This window comes from Hemibagrus wyckioides, linkage group LG14 (genome assembly GCF_019097595.1).
Source record: "Hemibagrus wyckioides isolate EC202008001 linkage group LG14, SWU_Hwy_1.0, whole genome shotgun sequence".
NCBI lineage: Eukaryota > Metazoa > Chordata > Actinopteri > Siluriformes > Bagridae > Hemibagrus > Hemibagrus wyckioides.
The window spans coordinates 3,096,787-3,114,123 of NC_080723.1; the positions used below are offsets into that span (position 1 = coordinate 3,096,787).

General features: G+C 41.8%; 1 protein-coding gene across 4 annotated transcripts in view; it reads left to right on the forward strand.

Moving 5' to 3' along the window:
• Window positions 1–3,100: 3,100 nt before the first annotated feature.
• The window catches only part of cadps2 (Ca++-dependent secretion activator 2), a 132,011-nt gene continuing 117,774 nt past the window's right edge, over window positions 3,101–17,337 (forward strand). For 3 of the 4 annotated variants that reach the window (XM_058408476.1, XM_058408479.1, XM_058408477.1), the window contains exon 1: window positions 3,101–3,529. In XM_058408476.1, coding sequence (XP_058264459.1) covers window positions 3,200–3,529 — 330 coding nt within the window. In that variant the 5' untranslated portion in view covers window positions 3,101–3,199. The remainder of the gene's footprint in view (window positions 3,530–17,337) is intronic. The other variant, XM_058408478.1, reaches the window with a different exon arrangement.

Here is a 17,337-nt window from a genome sequence, read left to right on the forward strand (position 1 = left end):
AATAGTATTCTGGGGGGAGGGTTTACGGGAGAGGTAAAGATGTTAAGGGCGTACAAAATATAGGAGAACATTTTTAACACATTTAGAAATGCAAATGAACTGATATAAGTTTAATGGCTTAGTGTAGCCTTATCTGCTCTCAAACACTCATGTTTCTGCTCAAATTTCCCGTGGATATTTTGTCACGGATGGCAGCTCATCACCAGAAACTAAATCCCAGTAAGAGTGAGCTGAGAAACATCCCTGGAGATGCATCCAGATGTCAAGATCTTGTCATCTCTCTGGAGAACTCACATCACCTGACACACAGCTTTGTTGTATTTCTGGACATCTTTTTTTTTCTTGATGTGGTCATATACGTGTCTCCGATACATCAATCTTTCTCCGGAGGCCACTCGGGTGCTTGTTCAGTTCTTTATCATTTGACTACTGGACTTCAGATCTTTACCTGTATGCCATCAGAACAATGCGACTGACCCGTAATGGAGCTTCATGGGCATTATCTTCCACGTCACCCCACTGATGCATTCCATCCTCGCTTTCTGTAGCTGCAACAATCGACACCCATCTGAAGACATATATCAAAACTCTGCATTGTCTTTTGATACTAGCATGAGGATGTGTCAGGTCAAAAAAAAAAATGTGATAGTGGAGCACAAAAAAGGAACAAAAAAACCTCAGAGGCTGGATTACAATGAGGCGGACCTTTCAAGGACATTGCTGCAAACATACCTTCTAAGAGCTATAAAGTTCAAAGACCTGTCTTTGTATTTCATTTTAGGGATTTTATTGGGCTTTAGAATTGGTTTTGTTCAAAAGGCCACAGGGCTCTCTGAAAACAATAGGTATTTCAGTGTGTTATGTGGCTACGTATTTGTGGTGCCTCTTTTACTGCAAATAAAATTTCATATTCAGACATTTGGATATTTCAGTATACACCAATCAGGCATAACATTATGACCACTGAGGTGAAGTGAATAAGACTGATGATCTCCTCATCATGGCCCCTGTTAGTGGGTGGGATATATTAGGCAGCAAGTCAACATTTTGTCCTCAAAGTTGATGTGTTTGAAGCAGGAAAAATGGACAAGCGTAAGGATTTGAGCGAGTTTGACAAAGGGCCAAATTGTGATGGCTAGACCACTGGATCAGAGCATCTCCAAAACTGCAGCTCTTGTGAGGTGTTCCCGGTCTGCAGTGGTCAGTATCTATCAAACGTGGTCCAAGGAAGGAACAGTGGTGAACCGGCGACAGGGTCATGGACGGCCAAGGCTCACTGATGCACGTGGGGAGTGAAGGCTGGCCTGTGTGATCCGATCCAACAAACGAGCTACTGTTGCTCAAATTGCTGAAGACGTTAATGCTGGTTCTGATAGAAAGGGGTCAGAATACACAGTGCAGGACGGGTCAGGGCTGTTTTGGCAGCAAAAGGGGGACCATCACAATATTAAGGCAGGTGGTCATAATGTTATGCCTGATCGGTGTAAGGGTACATGTTTTGTAAGAAATTGCAAGAAAGAAAATGTTGAGAAATCAAGTTGCTTCAAATTAATGGAATGAATTGAAGAAATATTAAATAATAGGAAAAGTTAAAGAAAGGAAGTGGGCATCTTAAATTGGCTACTTAAATCAGGCTTTTTATGACACATGCCCTCTTGCTTTTTCAACATGGCATTAGAGAGGGTGCATTGTGAGAGACTGAACTGTGTGGGAGGCTAAAGAGCGCATCAGCAAAAGAGACTTCTGGCCAACAGTCCCTGAGACTCTTAAATAAACAGCATTTTCCTGTGCAATGTGCTTGGCATCCATGATCATCTAGGCTCAGTGTACAGACCTTTTTTTTTCTGTTTTCATGTCAAACCATTTTTTTTTCACCTCATGAAATTTATACCTAATTTACTTTTCTGTACTTTCTCCAGATTTTAGCCTTCTTTGGGTGCTGGTAAACTGGTAAATAATGTTTTTACTGGTGTAGATAAAATAATGAGTTAAAATAATTTTCATTTCTGCTTTTTTGAAATTTGTGCCATCTCTATAAGCTTTGCCTTTCATGGAGTTTTGTGGGCGTCACAAAATGCAAATGAGCATTGACATTCATCAATATACGCATTTGTACACCATTAATTAGGAAAAAGCTTGAATACAAATGCTAAATTTAAGTACAACTTGAAATGTTATGCTACACTATATTGCCAAAAGTTTTGGGACACCCCTCCAAATCATTGAATACAGGGGTTGTGCTCGGCCCCTTAGTTCCAGTGAAAGGAACTCTTAATGCTTCAGCTTCATACCAAGACATTTTAGACAATTTCATGCTCCTAACTTTGTGGGAACAGTTTGGGGATGACCCCTTCCTGTTCCAACATGACTGCACACCAGTGACCAAAGCAAGGTCCATAAAGACATGGGTGAGTGAGTTTGTGGTGGAGGAACTTGACTGGCCTGCACAGAGCCCTGACCTCAACCCCACAGAACACCTTTGGGATGAATTAGAGAGGAGACTGTGAGCCAGGCCTTCTCGTCCAACATCAGCGCCTGACCTCACAGATGAGCTGCTAGTGGAATGGTCAGAAATTCCCATAAACACACTCCTAAACCTTGTGGAAAGCCTTCCCAGAAGAGTTGAAGCTGTTATAGCTGCAAAGGGCGGGACAACTCAATATTACATTCATGTACATGTAAAGGCAGACGTACATATTTAGACACGCAGGTGGTCATAATGTTGTGCCTAATCGGTGTATATGATCCCAAATTTATTGGCTAGTGTGACAGTCTCGAGCGTCTGTCGTTGTTTGTTTGTTTTTTTTTGGTACTCAGGGCGTGCCATATGTTTGTAAATTGCTTCATGTTGCATTAAACAGACAGTTTTGGAGGAACAGGTAGTGTGTTTTAGGGTCCTGCTCCTTTAAGAGCGCCACAGGTTTGCTACCTGTCTCCTGCGTAAACAGGAGCGTGCTCGCGCACCGCACGGGCTCGCGCTCGGCGCTCCGGGGAGACGCGCGGAAAACGCGAGTAGCGCTGAATGGCTCGCGGTGTAAGCCCCGCCCCCCCGCCGGAGCCGAGCTCACACGTTTTTTCCCACACAGTGCTTATCATCAAATAGACTCGCGCGCGAGAGAACGGCAGAAGACGCTCGCGCAGCTTCTCCGTGACTTCTCCAAAAAAAAAAAAAAAAAAAAAAAAAGCCTGGGTGTCGATCATGCTGGACCCGTCCTCCAGTGAAGAATCCGAGGCCGAACTTCCACCAGAGGACGAAGCGGCGGTCAAAACTCTGGGTGAAAAAAAACTCCCGGAAAAAATCCCCAAGTCGGAAAAGAACGAGAAGAGCTCGGGAGGTGTGAGGGCGCAGCAGACCAAGAAAGCGGTTCCTCCTTCTCCAGAGGACGAGAAGAAAAGCGAGCAGGAAAGACTTCAGAGAGAAGAAGCGGAGAGGAAAACCAAACTGCAGATTTATGTGTTTGTTCTAAGATGCATAGCGTATCCGTTCAATGCCAAACAACCGACGGACATGGCACGGAGACAGCAGAAGGTGAGTGTCCGTTCACAGCAAGTGAGAATAAACACCTGTTACACTCACGCGCATTTTCTCACACTGCCGCTGCCTCTGCCTCTGCAACTCAAAACAGTAACACAACATCTGCAGAGGGATGCATCTCTACACCCAGGGCCAAGTGAACACTGCTTTTTTACATTATGTGCATTAAACAAAACCACGACACTAACCCATACATTTCCTTCTAAAGACCTCTGAGAGATCACACAGCCTTAAAGCATTCCTCTACACGTACTGTGCACGTGCAGAGTCAAATATGAATTTCAATAAAGCTTTTAAAAATGACACCGAAGGTGTAAAAAGCTGAAGGCAACCAGGTTTGAGTGTGAAGTAAAGGAGAAAGGTGATGTAGAACTTTATGTTTGAAGCTCAGCTGGCGTTAGGACTGTGATTGTTATGATAGAGTTTTGTCTTCATCAACAAAATACATTTCATGTTCAAACTGGAACGAATTGCAATTTTTTTGACCATTTTGTAGTTAGGAAAATTGTTTAATAATCACAGTGTCACCCAGATAAAGATGGATTTCCTTTCGATTCGGGTTCCTCTCAAGGTTTCTTGCCCATTTCATGTCCAGGAGTTTTTTTTCCCTTTATATATATATATATTCCTCTAAAGCTGCTTTGTGATGACAGCCATGGTTAAAAGCTCTATACAAATCAAATTGGAATCCATAACTTTACAGTCTCTGCCTATATTCTCCAGCAGCTTTTAAGAATCATGTTTTCATCTCTGGTCAAATTCAGGCTGCAAAAATTTGCACCGTTAGTATTTTATTTGCTCCACACTTAAATTGCTCAGTGGCACCGTCTCATTAACATACTGCGAATAATAATAGAACAATGCAATTAAAGGGTAGTGAAGAACAATTCCAGCTTCATGAGTGCGCCGTTTTAAAACCGATATCGATTTAAAAAGGGTCTAATCGCGTGCACATGCTGGCCTCGCAGAACGACTGTATACGGATTTGACCTTTCAGAGAAAATAAAATATTCATTTTGATGTTACAGATATACAGCAGTTTCAGTTCTATCCACAGGAAGCATGCACTTCGGGATGAAAACCGTGTTACTCCTTTGTTATGTGTAAAGCTATTATATAAGAAAACGTATTGAATTAAATATTTATGTGACGTTCTTACAGAAATCTTTCACACACAGGTTTAGATTGACCAATTTGAACTGAGGAAGTTGGGGACAGAGCACAGGGTCAGCTATGATACAGCACCCCTGGAGCAGAGAGGGCTAAGGGTCTTGATCAGTTGCCCAACAGTGGCACTTGTACCCCGATCCTCCGATCAACAATCCAGAGCCTTAACTGCTTGAACCACCACTGCCCCATTTGAGAGAACTCCTTAAAATATTTTCAGGAACTGGTCAGGGTTGTTGTGGATTGGGCAAGAAGTGGGAATATTCCCAGGGTTGGATGCCAGTCCATTTTAGAGCACCGTTTACACACACACACACATTTACAGCTAGGGGTAGTTTAGAGTAGACAATCCATCTCCTACTGAGAACTGAATTGAAACCCAAGGAGAACTCTGGACAGTAGCGTAAGCTCAGTTTCGAACCATGGACCCTGAAGCTGTGAGGCGGCAACACTACATACTACACCGTCATACTGCTCTTATGATTAAGAATGTACCAAGAATGAATACAGGTAAATATGGACTTGAACGGCTTGAATAGATTAGTCCCATGCAACCAGCTTTATTTTTGCAGGGTACATTTGCCACTTGGCTTCCAAATTTGGAAATGCATTTAATATTTTAAGTGGTCCTGAATAAAGTTTGAAGTGTGAAACTAACATGCTGTGTTATATGACCTGGGTTGGCTTCTCTATGCTGTGGTTCTGCTTGTTTTTTTCCCGGATATTTATTATAGCCCCTTTGTATGCACTCATTACTTTTTCAGTATTTGATTTACTCTAGTCTTTTACACCAGCAGACTGCTGCTCTGTTATTCTGTGCTGATATTTATGTGGGAACATGCTTCAGTGCAACCATGGCCAATGAAAAATAGTTTCTGTGTGTTATTTGTAGCAGTTTACATTTAAGTTCATCCATCCATCCATTGTCTATACCCGCTTTATTCCTAATTAGGGTCACCGGGATCTGCTGGAGCCTATCCCAGCACACATTGGGTGAAAGGCAGGGGTACACCCTGGACAGGTCACCAGTCCATCACAGGTCCAGACATATAGACAGAGAACCACACACACTCACTCCTATGGAGGATTTAGAATTACCAATCAACCTAATGTATATGTTTTTGGACTGTGGGAGGAAACCGGAGTACCCGGAGTAAACCCATGCAGGCACGGGGAGAACATGCAAACTCCACACAGAAAGGCCCCTGCCTGTTCGAACCCGGGATTCGGACCCAGAACCTTCTTGCTGTGAGGCAACAGTGCTGACCGATAAGCCTCCGTGCTGCCCTACATTTAAGTCTATATGGGATAATCATCAAACATTGTTTCTTTTCAACTCAACTCTTCATTTTCATTAATTTGATTCATTCAACTTCCACCGATCAGGCATAACATTATGACCGATGAGAGGTGAAGTGAATAAGACTGATGATCTCCTCATCATGGCACCAACATTTTGTCCTCAAAGTTGATGTGTTAGAAGCAGGAAGAATGGACAATGGTAAGGATTTGAGCGAGTTTGACGAAAGGAGAAATTGTGATGGCTAGACCACTGGATCAGAGCATCTCCAAAACTGCTTACTTGTTCCTAGACATTTTACAATATTAAACATCTCTAAACAGGAAAGTGGTATGGTATTGGACTACTGATTGTTAGGTTCTGAGTTCAAATCCCAGGACATCATACTGCCACTGCTGGGCCCTTGAGTGAAGGCCTTAAACCTCAAACTGCTCAGCTGTGTAAATGAGATAAATGTAAGTCTCACTGGTTAAGAGTGTCTGCCGAATGCCTTGGAAGTAAACCTGTAAATGGATAAAAAACCTGAGGTATTCAGACTTTACTTCTATTTGCTTACATCCACATTGGTTGTTACAGTAACAAGAGAGATATGTGGAATGCAGGTTAGGCAAACGTTTGATAGCTATTAACACTGACATGACATTGTGCCGTGGCTTATGGGTAACGGTGTCTAAGTCTGTTTGAGACGTTCATTGCAGGAAAAACTGAAGAGTTTTTAAACAATTGGTCACTCCAGACCCCGTGCCTGTACTGTCTTCATGGAGGTTTTTGTGTACTTTGTGAAAAAGGAGCACAGCCTACCAGATGACGGAGAGCTTGGAGAGCCTTTATTTTGCCAGACAGGAGAACAGTATTCCCTCCGGACAATTTTGTGTTGGATGTTTTTTCACTGTCTGGCTTTTTAATTGTTCATTTGTTGGACTGCTAGTAAGCAAGGGCTATCGTTACTAATACTAGGTGGTGGAATGTGTGACAACATGGGTAGGTGAAATGTAACGTTAGTTGTACCTAATGTATAACTAACCTACACATTAATACTGATAACTGACTCACTTTGCTGCATGATGGCAGATTTTTCAGCTTCACCTTCATGCTGTAAATCTCTCTTGCTACCACACCTCAGATGTGTTCCATGCCAATCAGGCATAACATTATGACCAGAGACCGGTGACGTGAATAAGACTGATGATCTCCTCATCATGGCACCTGTTAGTGGGTGGGATATATTAGGCAGCAAGTGAACATTTTGTCCTCAAAGTTGATGTTAGAAGCAGGAAAAATGGACAAGCGTAAGGATTTGAGCGAGTTTGACGAAGGACCAAATTGTGATGGCTAGACCACTGGATCAGAGCATCTCCAAAACTGCAGCTCTTGTGGGGTGTTCCTGGTCTGCAGTGGTCACTGTCTATCAGAAGTATCCTTTAAGTCCTGTAATTTGCAAGGTGGGGCCCTTAAAGGATCTGCTGCTAACATCTTGGTGCCACAGCACAGCTTCAGGGATCTAGTGGAGTCTGTGCCTCGACGGGTCAGGGCTGTTTTAACAGCAAAAGGGGGACCGACAATAATAGGCAGGTGGTCATAATGTTATGCCTGATGGGTGTATTGTATTCCGAGTTGTTGACTCAGAAGGCCACTGTCATGTTTATGAAACCACTTTAAGAAGTCTTTTGCTTTGTGACATGATGCATTATAATTCTGGAAGTAGCCATTACAAGATCTGCTGCCATGAAGACATACACATAGTCATAGTCAAAAAGACTGTGCCATTCAGATGACTGGTAAGGGCCCAAGAAAGTTTAGTTAAGACTGTTCACACAAGGAAGGCTGGGTCCATGGATTCATGGATTCTGTGTGCCTCATCAGAAATTGAGATTCATTAGACCATGCTACATTTTTCCAATCTTCAGCTGTTCTGTTTCGGTCAGTCTGTGCCCACTGCAGCCTCAGCTTTCTGTTCTTGACTGACAAAAAGTGCAACCGGACGTGGCCTTCTGCTGTTGTAGCCCGTCCTCCTCTGAGGTTTGCTTTATCGTTCATTCGGAAATGCTTTGCTGCTCACCTTACAGACTGGTTATCTGAGTAACTGTAGCCTCATTGTTCAGCTCAAACTGGTCTGGCCATTCTCTGAAGATCTCTCTCATCCACAAGCCGTTTTCATCTGTGAAGCTGCAGCTCACTGGATATTTTTCTTTATTGCACCATTCTGAGTAAAGTCTAGAGCCTGTTGTATGTGATAATCCCAGGGGAACAGCAGTTATAGAAATACTCAAACCAGCCCATCTGACACCACGGTCACATTTTTTCTCACTCTGACGGATTTTGTGAACTTTACCCGATGCTGCTGGCCGTATCTGCATGATTTTATGCCTTGCAGCCCTGGCAAACAGTCTGCTGATTAGATAATCGCATGAGTTAGTAGCTTTACAGGTGTTCTTAATACAGTGTTTGGTTCAAATGAGCTAAAATGGCCATTGACATTTATATGGAAACGTTTGACCCTGGTCAATCAGCACATTTGGAGTGAAAAGAAGTAAACACCATCGCTCCAGAAAACTCTATTAGCATTTTTAAATCTTTGTAAATCTCAGAACTTAATTAACTTGTTCGGCTTTAATTCACTCATTAGGGCTCTTTAAGTATTAAGAATTGTCGTAAGGGCTTTTCAAACCACAACAATGACTATGGGATCCCCAAAGCTTCTGTCTGAGTCTCGAAGAAAGGGAAGGTTATAAAAAAGCTTGTAGTTCCTGCGGTCGAAATGTCATTAGGACTGTGGCAAGTCAAGGCAAGATCTGGAAGACCAAGAAAACTACAGATGCTACTGACTGTATTGTGGGCAGAAACGGCAAAACAAAGTCTACAAATGACACCAAGGACCAAGTGGTGCACCGTTCCATGTTCTGCATGGAAGAGTCCTCAGTAAGAGGTTTGTACAACAATGTCAAGATCAGAAGCATTTCGGAAACAACTGTGATGGATGGCCACAATTACCAATCTGGAAGAAAAAAACATTTTATGAAAAATGTATCTTGCCAAATATTAAGTAGTGTGTGTTTGTGTGTGTGTGTGTGTGTGATCTTGTATGCTTTGGCAGTTGTGTGATTGCCAGAGGCACAGGAAACATTGTCCAGGTAGATAGAGGAATAATTTTTTTAGTTAACACCAACACATTCTGGGAGCAGATATGATCCAAAACGTATCTCAAAATCCATTAATTCAAATGATGTATCGGGTGGAAAGGCAGTGCCAAAGGAACCACACAGAGCCAGGGTTCGAGTTGCAATGTCCTGCAGTGTTTATTGAGACAGACAGGGAGTATTTATACAAAACCAAAGACGTGGTGTTTGTCATTATTTACTGTATGTGTAACAAAAGGAGTTTGGCATCTAAGGGTTCTACAGAGATGGTTCCAGAGGTCACTACAGGTGGGCTAATGATAAAAGGAGTTGTCCATGGGTAACAAAGGGCATTAGTGATGAACATCAAAGGTGCCAACAGAGGTGGTGGCAGATATCTCTACAGATACGTGGCTGACCATGTTGTTTATTCAATCGAAACAAATAATTCCTTGGTCTTAAACTATAAGATAAGATAAGGTCATATACAAAAGACATCACAAAATGGTGCTAAGATATATTCAAAATATATCATACTGACTCCAGACTTTTACACAAATATAACAACTTTAATAAATAAATTATTTTAAGAGGTGTAAATTATTGTAAGAGGTGTATTATTTAGCCAGAGGTGATGAAACTTTTGCATACAACTCTATATCTAACTAGACTGACCTTAAGACTTGGTGCTGTTGTTGAGTCCAAGGAGGTTAATTGAAATCTAATGCTCAAGAAGGCTCATACATTCACCGCTGGACTGGACTAGCAGGAAGCTGTGCTTGCTTGTATTCAGGTTTGTAATGTGTGTAATCTGAGAAGGCAAACCAACAGACTAGTCTCATCGAGGGTTTTTCCTCGTGTGGAAGAAATAATTGTACTGAGCTTAGTGATGATGTCTCTGACTTGATTAATCCATACTGTAGATGCTGACAACGCTGCTTAAATAAAAATAATGTGTGGGTACAACGTAGGAACAAGCTCCTTAATACTCTATTGCTCTTTTAAAGTGAAATCTTACTGATGTTTTCCTTGCAAAATGTTCAGAAGTGAACTGACTTTATATTAAAGATCTCAGCTCGTACTGTTACTACAGCTTCTGTTTTAATCTTATCATTTAATATATTTTTTTTATCCAAACACGTTAAACATCTATGATGGCAGGCCACCTCATTTTTAGGTGAGCAAAATTCTAGATAAATAAATGAACACCTTTCATTTGAACACGCCCATTCTTCAGGTGTGTCTTGTTGCCCAGGCGTGCTCTGTTTAGACAGTAATGTCCTCTGAATATTTACTCTTGGTTTCAGCCCTGGGATTTACCTGTTTTCATTTTTCAAGACTAAAAAAAAAAATGCATGTTGTGATCTCGAGCCCAAATGTATTCGGCGCATAACAAAAATGAACAAAGTGAGCTTGCCGTTCCAATACTTTTGGAGGGTACTGCGTAAATAATACACACATATTAGGCTTCTATCAGTTTCATATATACATAAATAATGTACCTCGCAGCTGACGCATAATATTTGCCTTTCCTTTTCCCGACTTTTTATCAGTTGGGAATTTGTATTACAAAGTGCTGTTGCACATCTGTGTCCATTCTAAAACCATGGCTATTAACACAGAGTTGGTCCCACCTGTGCTGTCCTAATAAGAGCTTTCCACTACATTTTGGAGCGTGGATTTGTGACGAATATATGAATCGGTTTAAAGGAGCAAATGATGGATATTCTGGATAAGGGATTAACAATATGTAGCCATGGCTTTTATTCTCTCCTGATAAATGGCTCTGAAGCTGCATGCATTTGGGCCTTTGTAGGTTTTTTCTAACATCATGCTATAATCTCTGGTGTTTTTCATTTTGTACATAAAAAAAACCCCATTTGCATCTAGTTTACGTTTGAATTTTTTGCTCAAGGTTTGGCTTTGAATTGATGTATTTTCTCAGTGTTGATTTGTTAGCCCATCTGGTACAAGCGGTTGTGTGTTTTGGTTCAGTCTCTCGGCTGACCAGAAGGGTGTCTGCCACTGTTGGACCTTTTAAGGAAAGCCCTTTACTCTCTCTCATTTTGCTTTGGTTTTTCAGACAAGAAAAAAAAATTCTAGGAGGTACCGAATGATTCCTGGGTATTGTTAGCCCACTGCTAGGCTTCTAGGTGACTAGTAATGAACTACCTCACTCATATAAGAAACAGGATTTCACTATTAAAGTCTCTATTTTCACTGTTATATTCTCTGTGATTTTACACTATATGGACACTATATGGACGGTGTTAGCTCAAGTGGTTAAGGCTCTCGGTCGTTTCCTGGAAAATCGGGGGTTCAAGCCCCAGCACCACCAAGTTGCACCATTGGGCCCTTGAGCAAGGCCCCTTGTTCTCCCTTTCTCTGAAAAAACACCCCTGGGTGTAGATTAGGGCTGTGATTGGACAGTGATGGCATGTAGTCATGAAAGTGGGACAGTGGTAGCTCAGGTGGTTTGTTGACCAGGAGCTCGGGGTTCACTGCCAAGCTGCCATTGCTGGGTCCTTGAGCAAGGCCCCTAACCCACCCTGCTCCAGGGGTGCTGCATCCTGGCTGACCCTGTGCTCTGACCTCAACCCCCAAGGATGGGTAATGTATATGTGACGACTTAACACCTGACCATCACACCCATACTGTATTAAATGTCCATGAGCAGTAACATTTCCCTTCACTGGAACCAACCTGTTCCAGCTAGACAATGCTCCTTTGCACAGAGCAAAACCATGAACATGTGATGGTTGATGCAGAAGAACCCTAGTGGCCTGAACCCTCATCCAAACCTCACTGATCTCCTTTGGGATAAATGAAAACACTACTAACGCACAATAAAAACCCCTTTCGCACCGGACACTGGTATCTGACCTTACTTGTGGCCAAATGATCACGCATCCTCAGTGTAAGAGTGGAGTTCATCAGAGCATCACATGTGGGAACGGCTCCTCGTTAATCTGCACAGACGTGTATGATGGTCCGCCATACTTTTGGCCGTGGGGTGGATTTATGACTAGCCAGACTTGTTAAAGCTCACTTTAACAGCACCTTTGCAGTGTTCCTGAATTATTTACATAAAGAAGCACTCCGGTAAAGTCTGTTTGTAATGGAGGAATATGAAATAAGCTCGGTGGTAACAAAATTTAATCCAAATGCCAGTTTATCTAATAAAAATACACCATTCAAGAGGAGCTGGCCCTTTAAAAATGAAGATTTTTAGTGCAAGGTGTCGTCCAGTCTTATTACACCGATTTGAATTTACAGTGTGTTCTGTATTTACAAACATTTATGTAAATTTTCTGCATGAGTAGTGCTCTTTGACCTGTCTGCTGAATAAGTAGAAAAAATGCAAATGTAAATATATAACCCCCTAGCAGACTCCTGGCTACTAACGCTCTTTATATAAATTGTGTGTGTGTGTTTTTGTTTCTGTGCGTGAGTAGGCTTTTATGTCTCTCCACGCAACGGATACGAATATGGGACAGTTATAAAGTGCTAGGGTCAAAATCATGTGAAAGGTCATTACAAAACAAAACAAAACAAAACAAAAGAACCAAAAAATGTTTTCTTTTTTTGTTCCTGAGGTTAAGCATAGGGTTAGATCTGTGTGGGCTTATCTCCGGTAGGTCTGCACAAGATTAGTAAGACGTGTGTGTGTGTGTGAGTGTGTGTGTGTACGCATGTGTATTTCCTTTTCAGCTTCTCCCACTACCCTATTTTTAATCCATTTGACTCCCCCTCTTTGTTTTGTTCCCTTCTATGCCTCCCTCTATCTTTTTCACTACCGCAATAATTTGTTCACTCTCATGTGCCTGTAGTTGTAACAAGCTGTTTGATGGGGAATTACAGCTGGGAAATCACACACACACACACGCGCGCACACACACGCGCGCACACACACACACACACACACACACACACACACACACACACACACACACAAAAACACGTCCCTGCTTTCCACATATGTCTAATCCTTTGGCACCAGAACGTTTGGCTATTTTCGTCCCCACTCGGTTTTGTATAGAAGTTTATATAAGCAGATCTCCCTCCTCTCAACCGCTGGAGCCGTGTTCACTCAAGTGGTGAGAGTGACAGGAGAACATCTCACCAGAGGCAGTCCCATCCTCTTTGTCATCGCTGTCACTTTCATTCTCTCCATGAGACGCATATCTGTGTACTTTAGTTACATAAGCCCATCTCTTTGGTATTCAGTGTTGGTGAGTCATGGTGTGGTGCAGTGGGCTTTCTCCTTCTCCACATTTTCCTCCACCGAGAGCTCTTTTAGGTTAATATCGTCTCGCATGCCTTCAAGGACTTCAGGAAGTCCACCGACAGAAAGTGGGTGGTTTTGCTTACATAAAAAGGGATCCAAAATATAAGGGTGTTCATTCAAGATTTCAAGTAAAGTTTTTAAATGCTCTCTAAACTCTGCAAACTATTAAAAAAAAATTTATATTTATAAGCAAATTTGTGCATAGGCAATTAACATTACGAGCGTTACCATGACGATGAGAAGCTTGAGAGTCCATGTAGTTAGTGTTAGTTCTGCATGTTTGTTTTTGTTGTTGTTGTTGTTGTTGTTGTTGTTGTTGTTGTTGTTTTTATATTGCCTTGGTTGGATTATGTAATGTAAAATGTTCTCTGTAAGAATAAGTAATGAGCAGGCAGCAGAAAACAAAGTGGATATACACTGATCAGGCATAACATTATGACCACCTGCTTAATATTCTGTTGGTCCCCCTTTTGCTGCCAAAACAGCCCTGATCCATCGAGACTCCACTCGATCCCTGAAGGTGTGCTGTGGTATCTGGCAAGAAGATGTTAGCAGCAGATCCTTTAATTCCTGTAAATTGCGAGGTGGGGCCTTTATGCAGGAGATACTGACCACTGCAGACCGGAGAACACCTCACAAGAGCTGCAGTTTTGACAGGTGCCATAATCATCAGTCTTATTCATGTCACCTCTCAGTGGTCATAATGTTATGGCTGATCGATGTATAGAGTATACACAGTTGCAGGTTTTTGTTATGTACTCTCCTAATGATTATGAATTTGCCAGGTTAGGGCAACGACACAGTCGATCAGTTCGTCATTCATTGCTGTCCAGGGCGAATCCAAATCGTGGTCATATGCATTGCAAAACAACCTCTGAAGACACCTGTACACATGCCGATAGCTACACCTTACGACACCCCTTAAAGTGGGACTAGTCTGCCTGAACTTGTTAGAGGAGGATGATGACTATGATGATTAACTTGTACTAAAGTGATGATAAGAGCGAAATAGCTGCTCCTGATGTAGACCAGAGCGGCTCATATGTGACACATGGTGGCAGGGGCGGGGATGCTTGCCAGCCGTAATGACTCACTTCTCTTTACTGATGATGTTCATGACAGCAGCGTTCCAAAAGACCAAATTTATCATCAGGTTTTCACATTTAACATGAGAGCGCTCTCTCTTTGCTTCTCATAATGTTAAGGCAAAAAAAATTTTTTAATCTATATTCAATGATTTCAGAGATTTTCAGCAGCTGCAAAAAAAAAAAAAGAAAAATGGCTGGAGAGCGTCTGGATGTTTGGTGGATGTATTAATCAGGGGATATTCGGTGTCTGTAAAGCATCTTTGATTAATTATATTTAAACAAGGAGCAATGGTTAATGTTTCTGTCTTACAGCTCTATGCTTTGGTTGCTGTGTGTGTGTCTGTCTGTGTGTGTGTGTGTGTGTGAGTTTCTGTATACATTCTCCCAGTGCTCATATAGGTTTCCTCCCACTTCCCAAACACATACCAGTAGGTGGATATGCAATGCTAAATTGCCTGTAGGTGGGTGTGTGTGTGTGTGTGTGTGTTCGTAGTTTTTATTTTTTTGTTTTTTGGTCTGTGTGACCCTGACCAAGATAAATACATCTAAATGATAAGAATTTAATAATTGTCATTAACGACCATGTCTTTGTTACTGACTTCCAATGGAACATCACAGTGTCCACAAGCATGTTCGTGAAAAAGTGTGTTTATTTAGAGATATAATTGGCCAATTAAGGAACAGCACAGAGATGTGGACTCACAGGAACACCCCACTCTCTCTTTGTTTACTCTCATGTTTTTATAGCGAACTGATCAAAGGCAATATGGTCAGGTGTGAAATGGGCAGTGTGTGTGATTCAGTGCTAGATGTTGATCCGTCTCAGATGAGGAGCTGTGAAGCGCTGCTCTAACAAACACTGAACTGTGGCTATCGGTGGTTATTGCACTAGCAGATATATTTGTGGTGTGAACATTCTGACGGTCAAACATCCCTTGAAACATTTGAAAAAAAGTCAGAAAGCGTCCAGCTGTCTCATGGGCAGCTGATGCAGACTGGTCAGTGAGTCATTTTCATAACAAGTATTAATCTGGGCCTTGAAATCTTCTCGATTTTCTTTTATAGTTTATTTTGTTAAAAATCGAGTTAATAATGTAGATTTGGGTGCAAACCAATGCAGATTTGATTGTAGTGTCTGCTTCTATTTAGGAATTACAGCCATTTGTTGGAAATTTGCTCAAATCTAATCGGACATGCTAGCATGATTATTTTTGATACTTGGATACAAATCCCTTTTGCAGTCTGTAGAAAGTCTGGAACCTGCAGACGTCCTCCCCTGAGATGAAGTGAAAAGCGAGCTCAGCTGGGGTGAGGTTCGGACACTGACTCACAGAACATTTCATTTATTTGCCTTAAGAAGCTTTGGGGTTGCTTTTACACTGTGTTTTGGATCATTATCTGTCTGTTCTGTAAAGCGGCTTCCTGTCAGTTTTGCAGCGTTTGTCTGAACCTAAGCAGAAAGAATAGCAGCTTCACAATTTCATCAGTAAACAGTAAACACCAGTGCTCCAGTCCCACTAGCAGCCATACAACACTGCATTTCTTTCCCTTTTCCATACCTTTCCCATCGTTCTGCTGCGAATGAATCTTGGTTTCATCTCAGTTGTTCCGGAACTGGACAGATTTTTTTTTTAGATGTTTTTTTGACCTCTCTGTTCTTGAGTCTAACCAGTGGTTTTCATCTTGAGGTAAACCCTCTGTATTTACATTCATGAAGCCATTTCCTGATTGCAGAGCTTGACAATGATGCACCTACCTCATCAAGAGTGTTCTAGACTGGGAATGATGGTGTGAGGGTTTTTTTTCTTTTGTGATCATCCATTTTAGTTTTCTTCTGTGGTCTTCCAGGCCTTTTGGTGCTGTGGAGCACCTTCTTTTTAAAAACATACACTATATTGCCAAAAGTTTTGGGACACCCCACAAATCATTGAATTCAGGGGTTGGGCTCAGCCCCTTAGTTCCAGTGAAAGGAACTCTTAATGCTTCAGCTTCATACCAGACATTTTGGACAACTTCATGCTTTGTGAGAACAGTTTGGGGATGACCCCTTCCTGTTCCAACATGACTTTGGGCACCGGTGCACAAAGCAAGGTCCATAAAGACATGGATAAGTGAGTTTGGTGTGGAGGAACTTGACTGGCCTGCACAGAGTCCTGACCTCAACCTGAACACCTCTGGGATGAATTAGAGTGGAGACTGTGAGCCAGGCCTTCTCCTCCAACATCAGTGCCTGACCTCACAAATGCTCTTCTTCTAGAGGAATGGTCAAAAATTCCCATAAACACACTCCTAAACCTTGTGGAAAGCCTTCCCAGAAGAGTTGAAGCTGTTATAGCTGCAAAGTGCAGGACAACTCCATATTACATTCATGTGCATGTAAAGGCAGACGTCCCAAAACCTTTGGCAATATAGTGTACCATATTGTTGATACAATTTTCATGTCTAATGAAAGAAATCATTCTAAGGTTTCTTCTCTCTCTCTCTCTCTCTCATGTTGGCCTCGTCCACTTTCATCAACACCTCTTTCGCATATCTGTTCCACATGCAAATTCAACTCTCCGAATCAACTCCAGACCTTTTTATCTCCTTAATTTGGCATGAAATAACAAGGAAACAGGCCAGACCTGAGCATGTAACTGCTTATCAGTCAATTGTCCAATTACTCTTAAGCCTGTGAAAATGGAGGGAAAAAGTCAACACTACACTTACATTTCGATTGCTTCATTTTAACTCTATGGCGGGGTAAATTACAAAAGTTGTAAGTCTGAAACTTATGAACCCAGGTATATTTAAATATTTATACTTGGCAAATAATTTGAATATACCTTAAATACATTTCATTT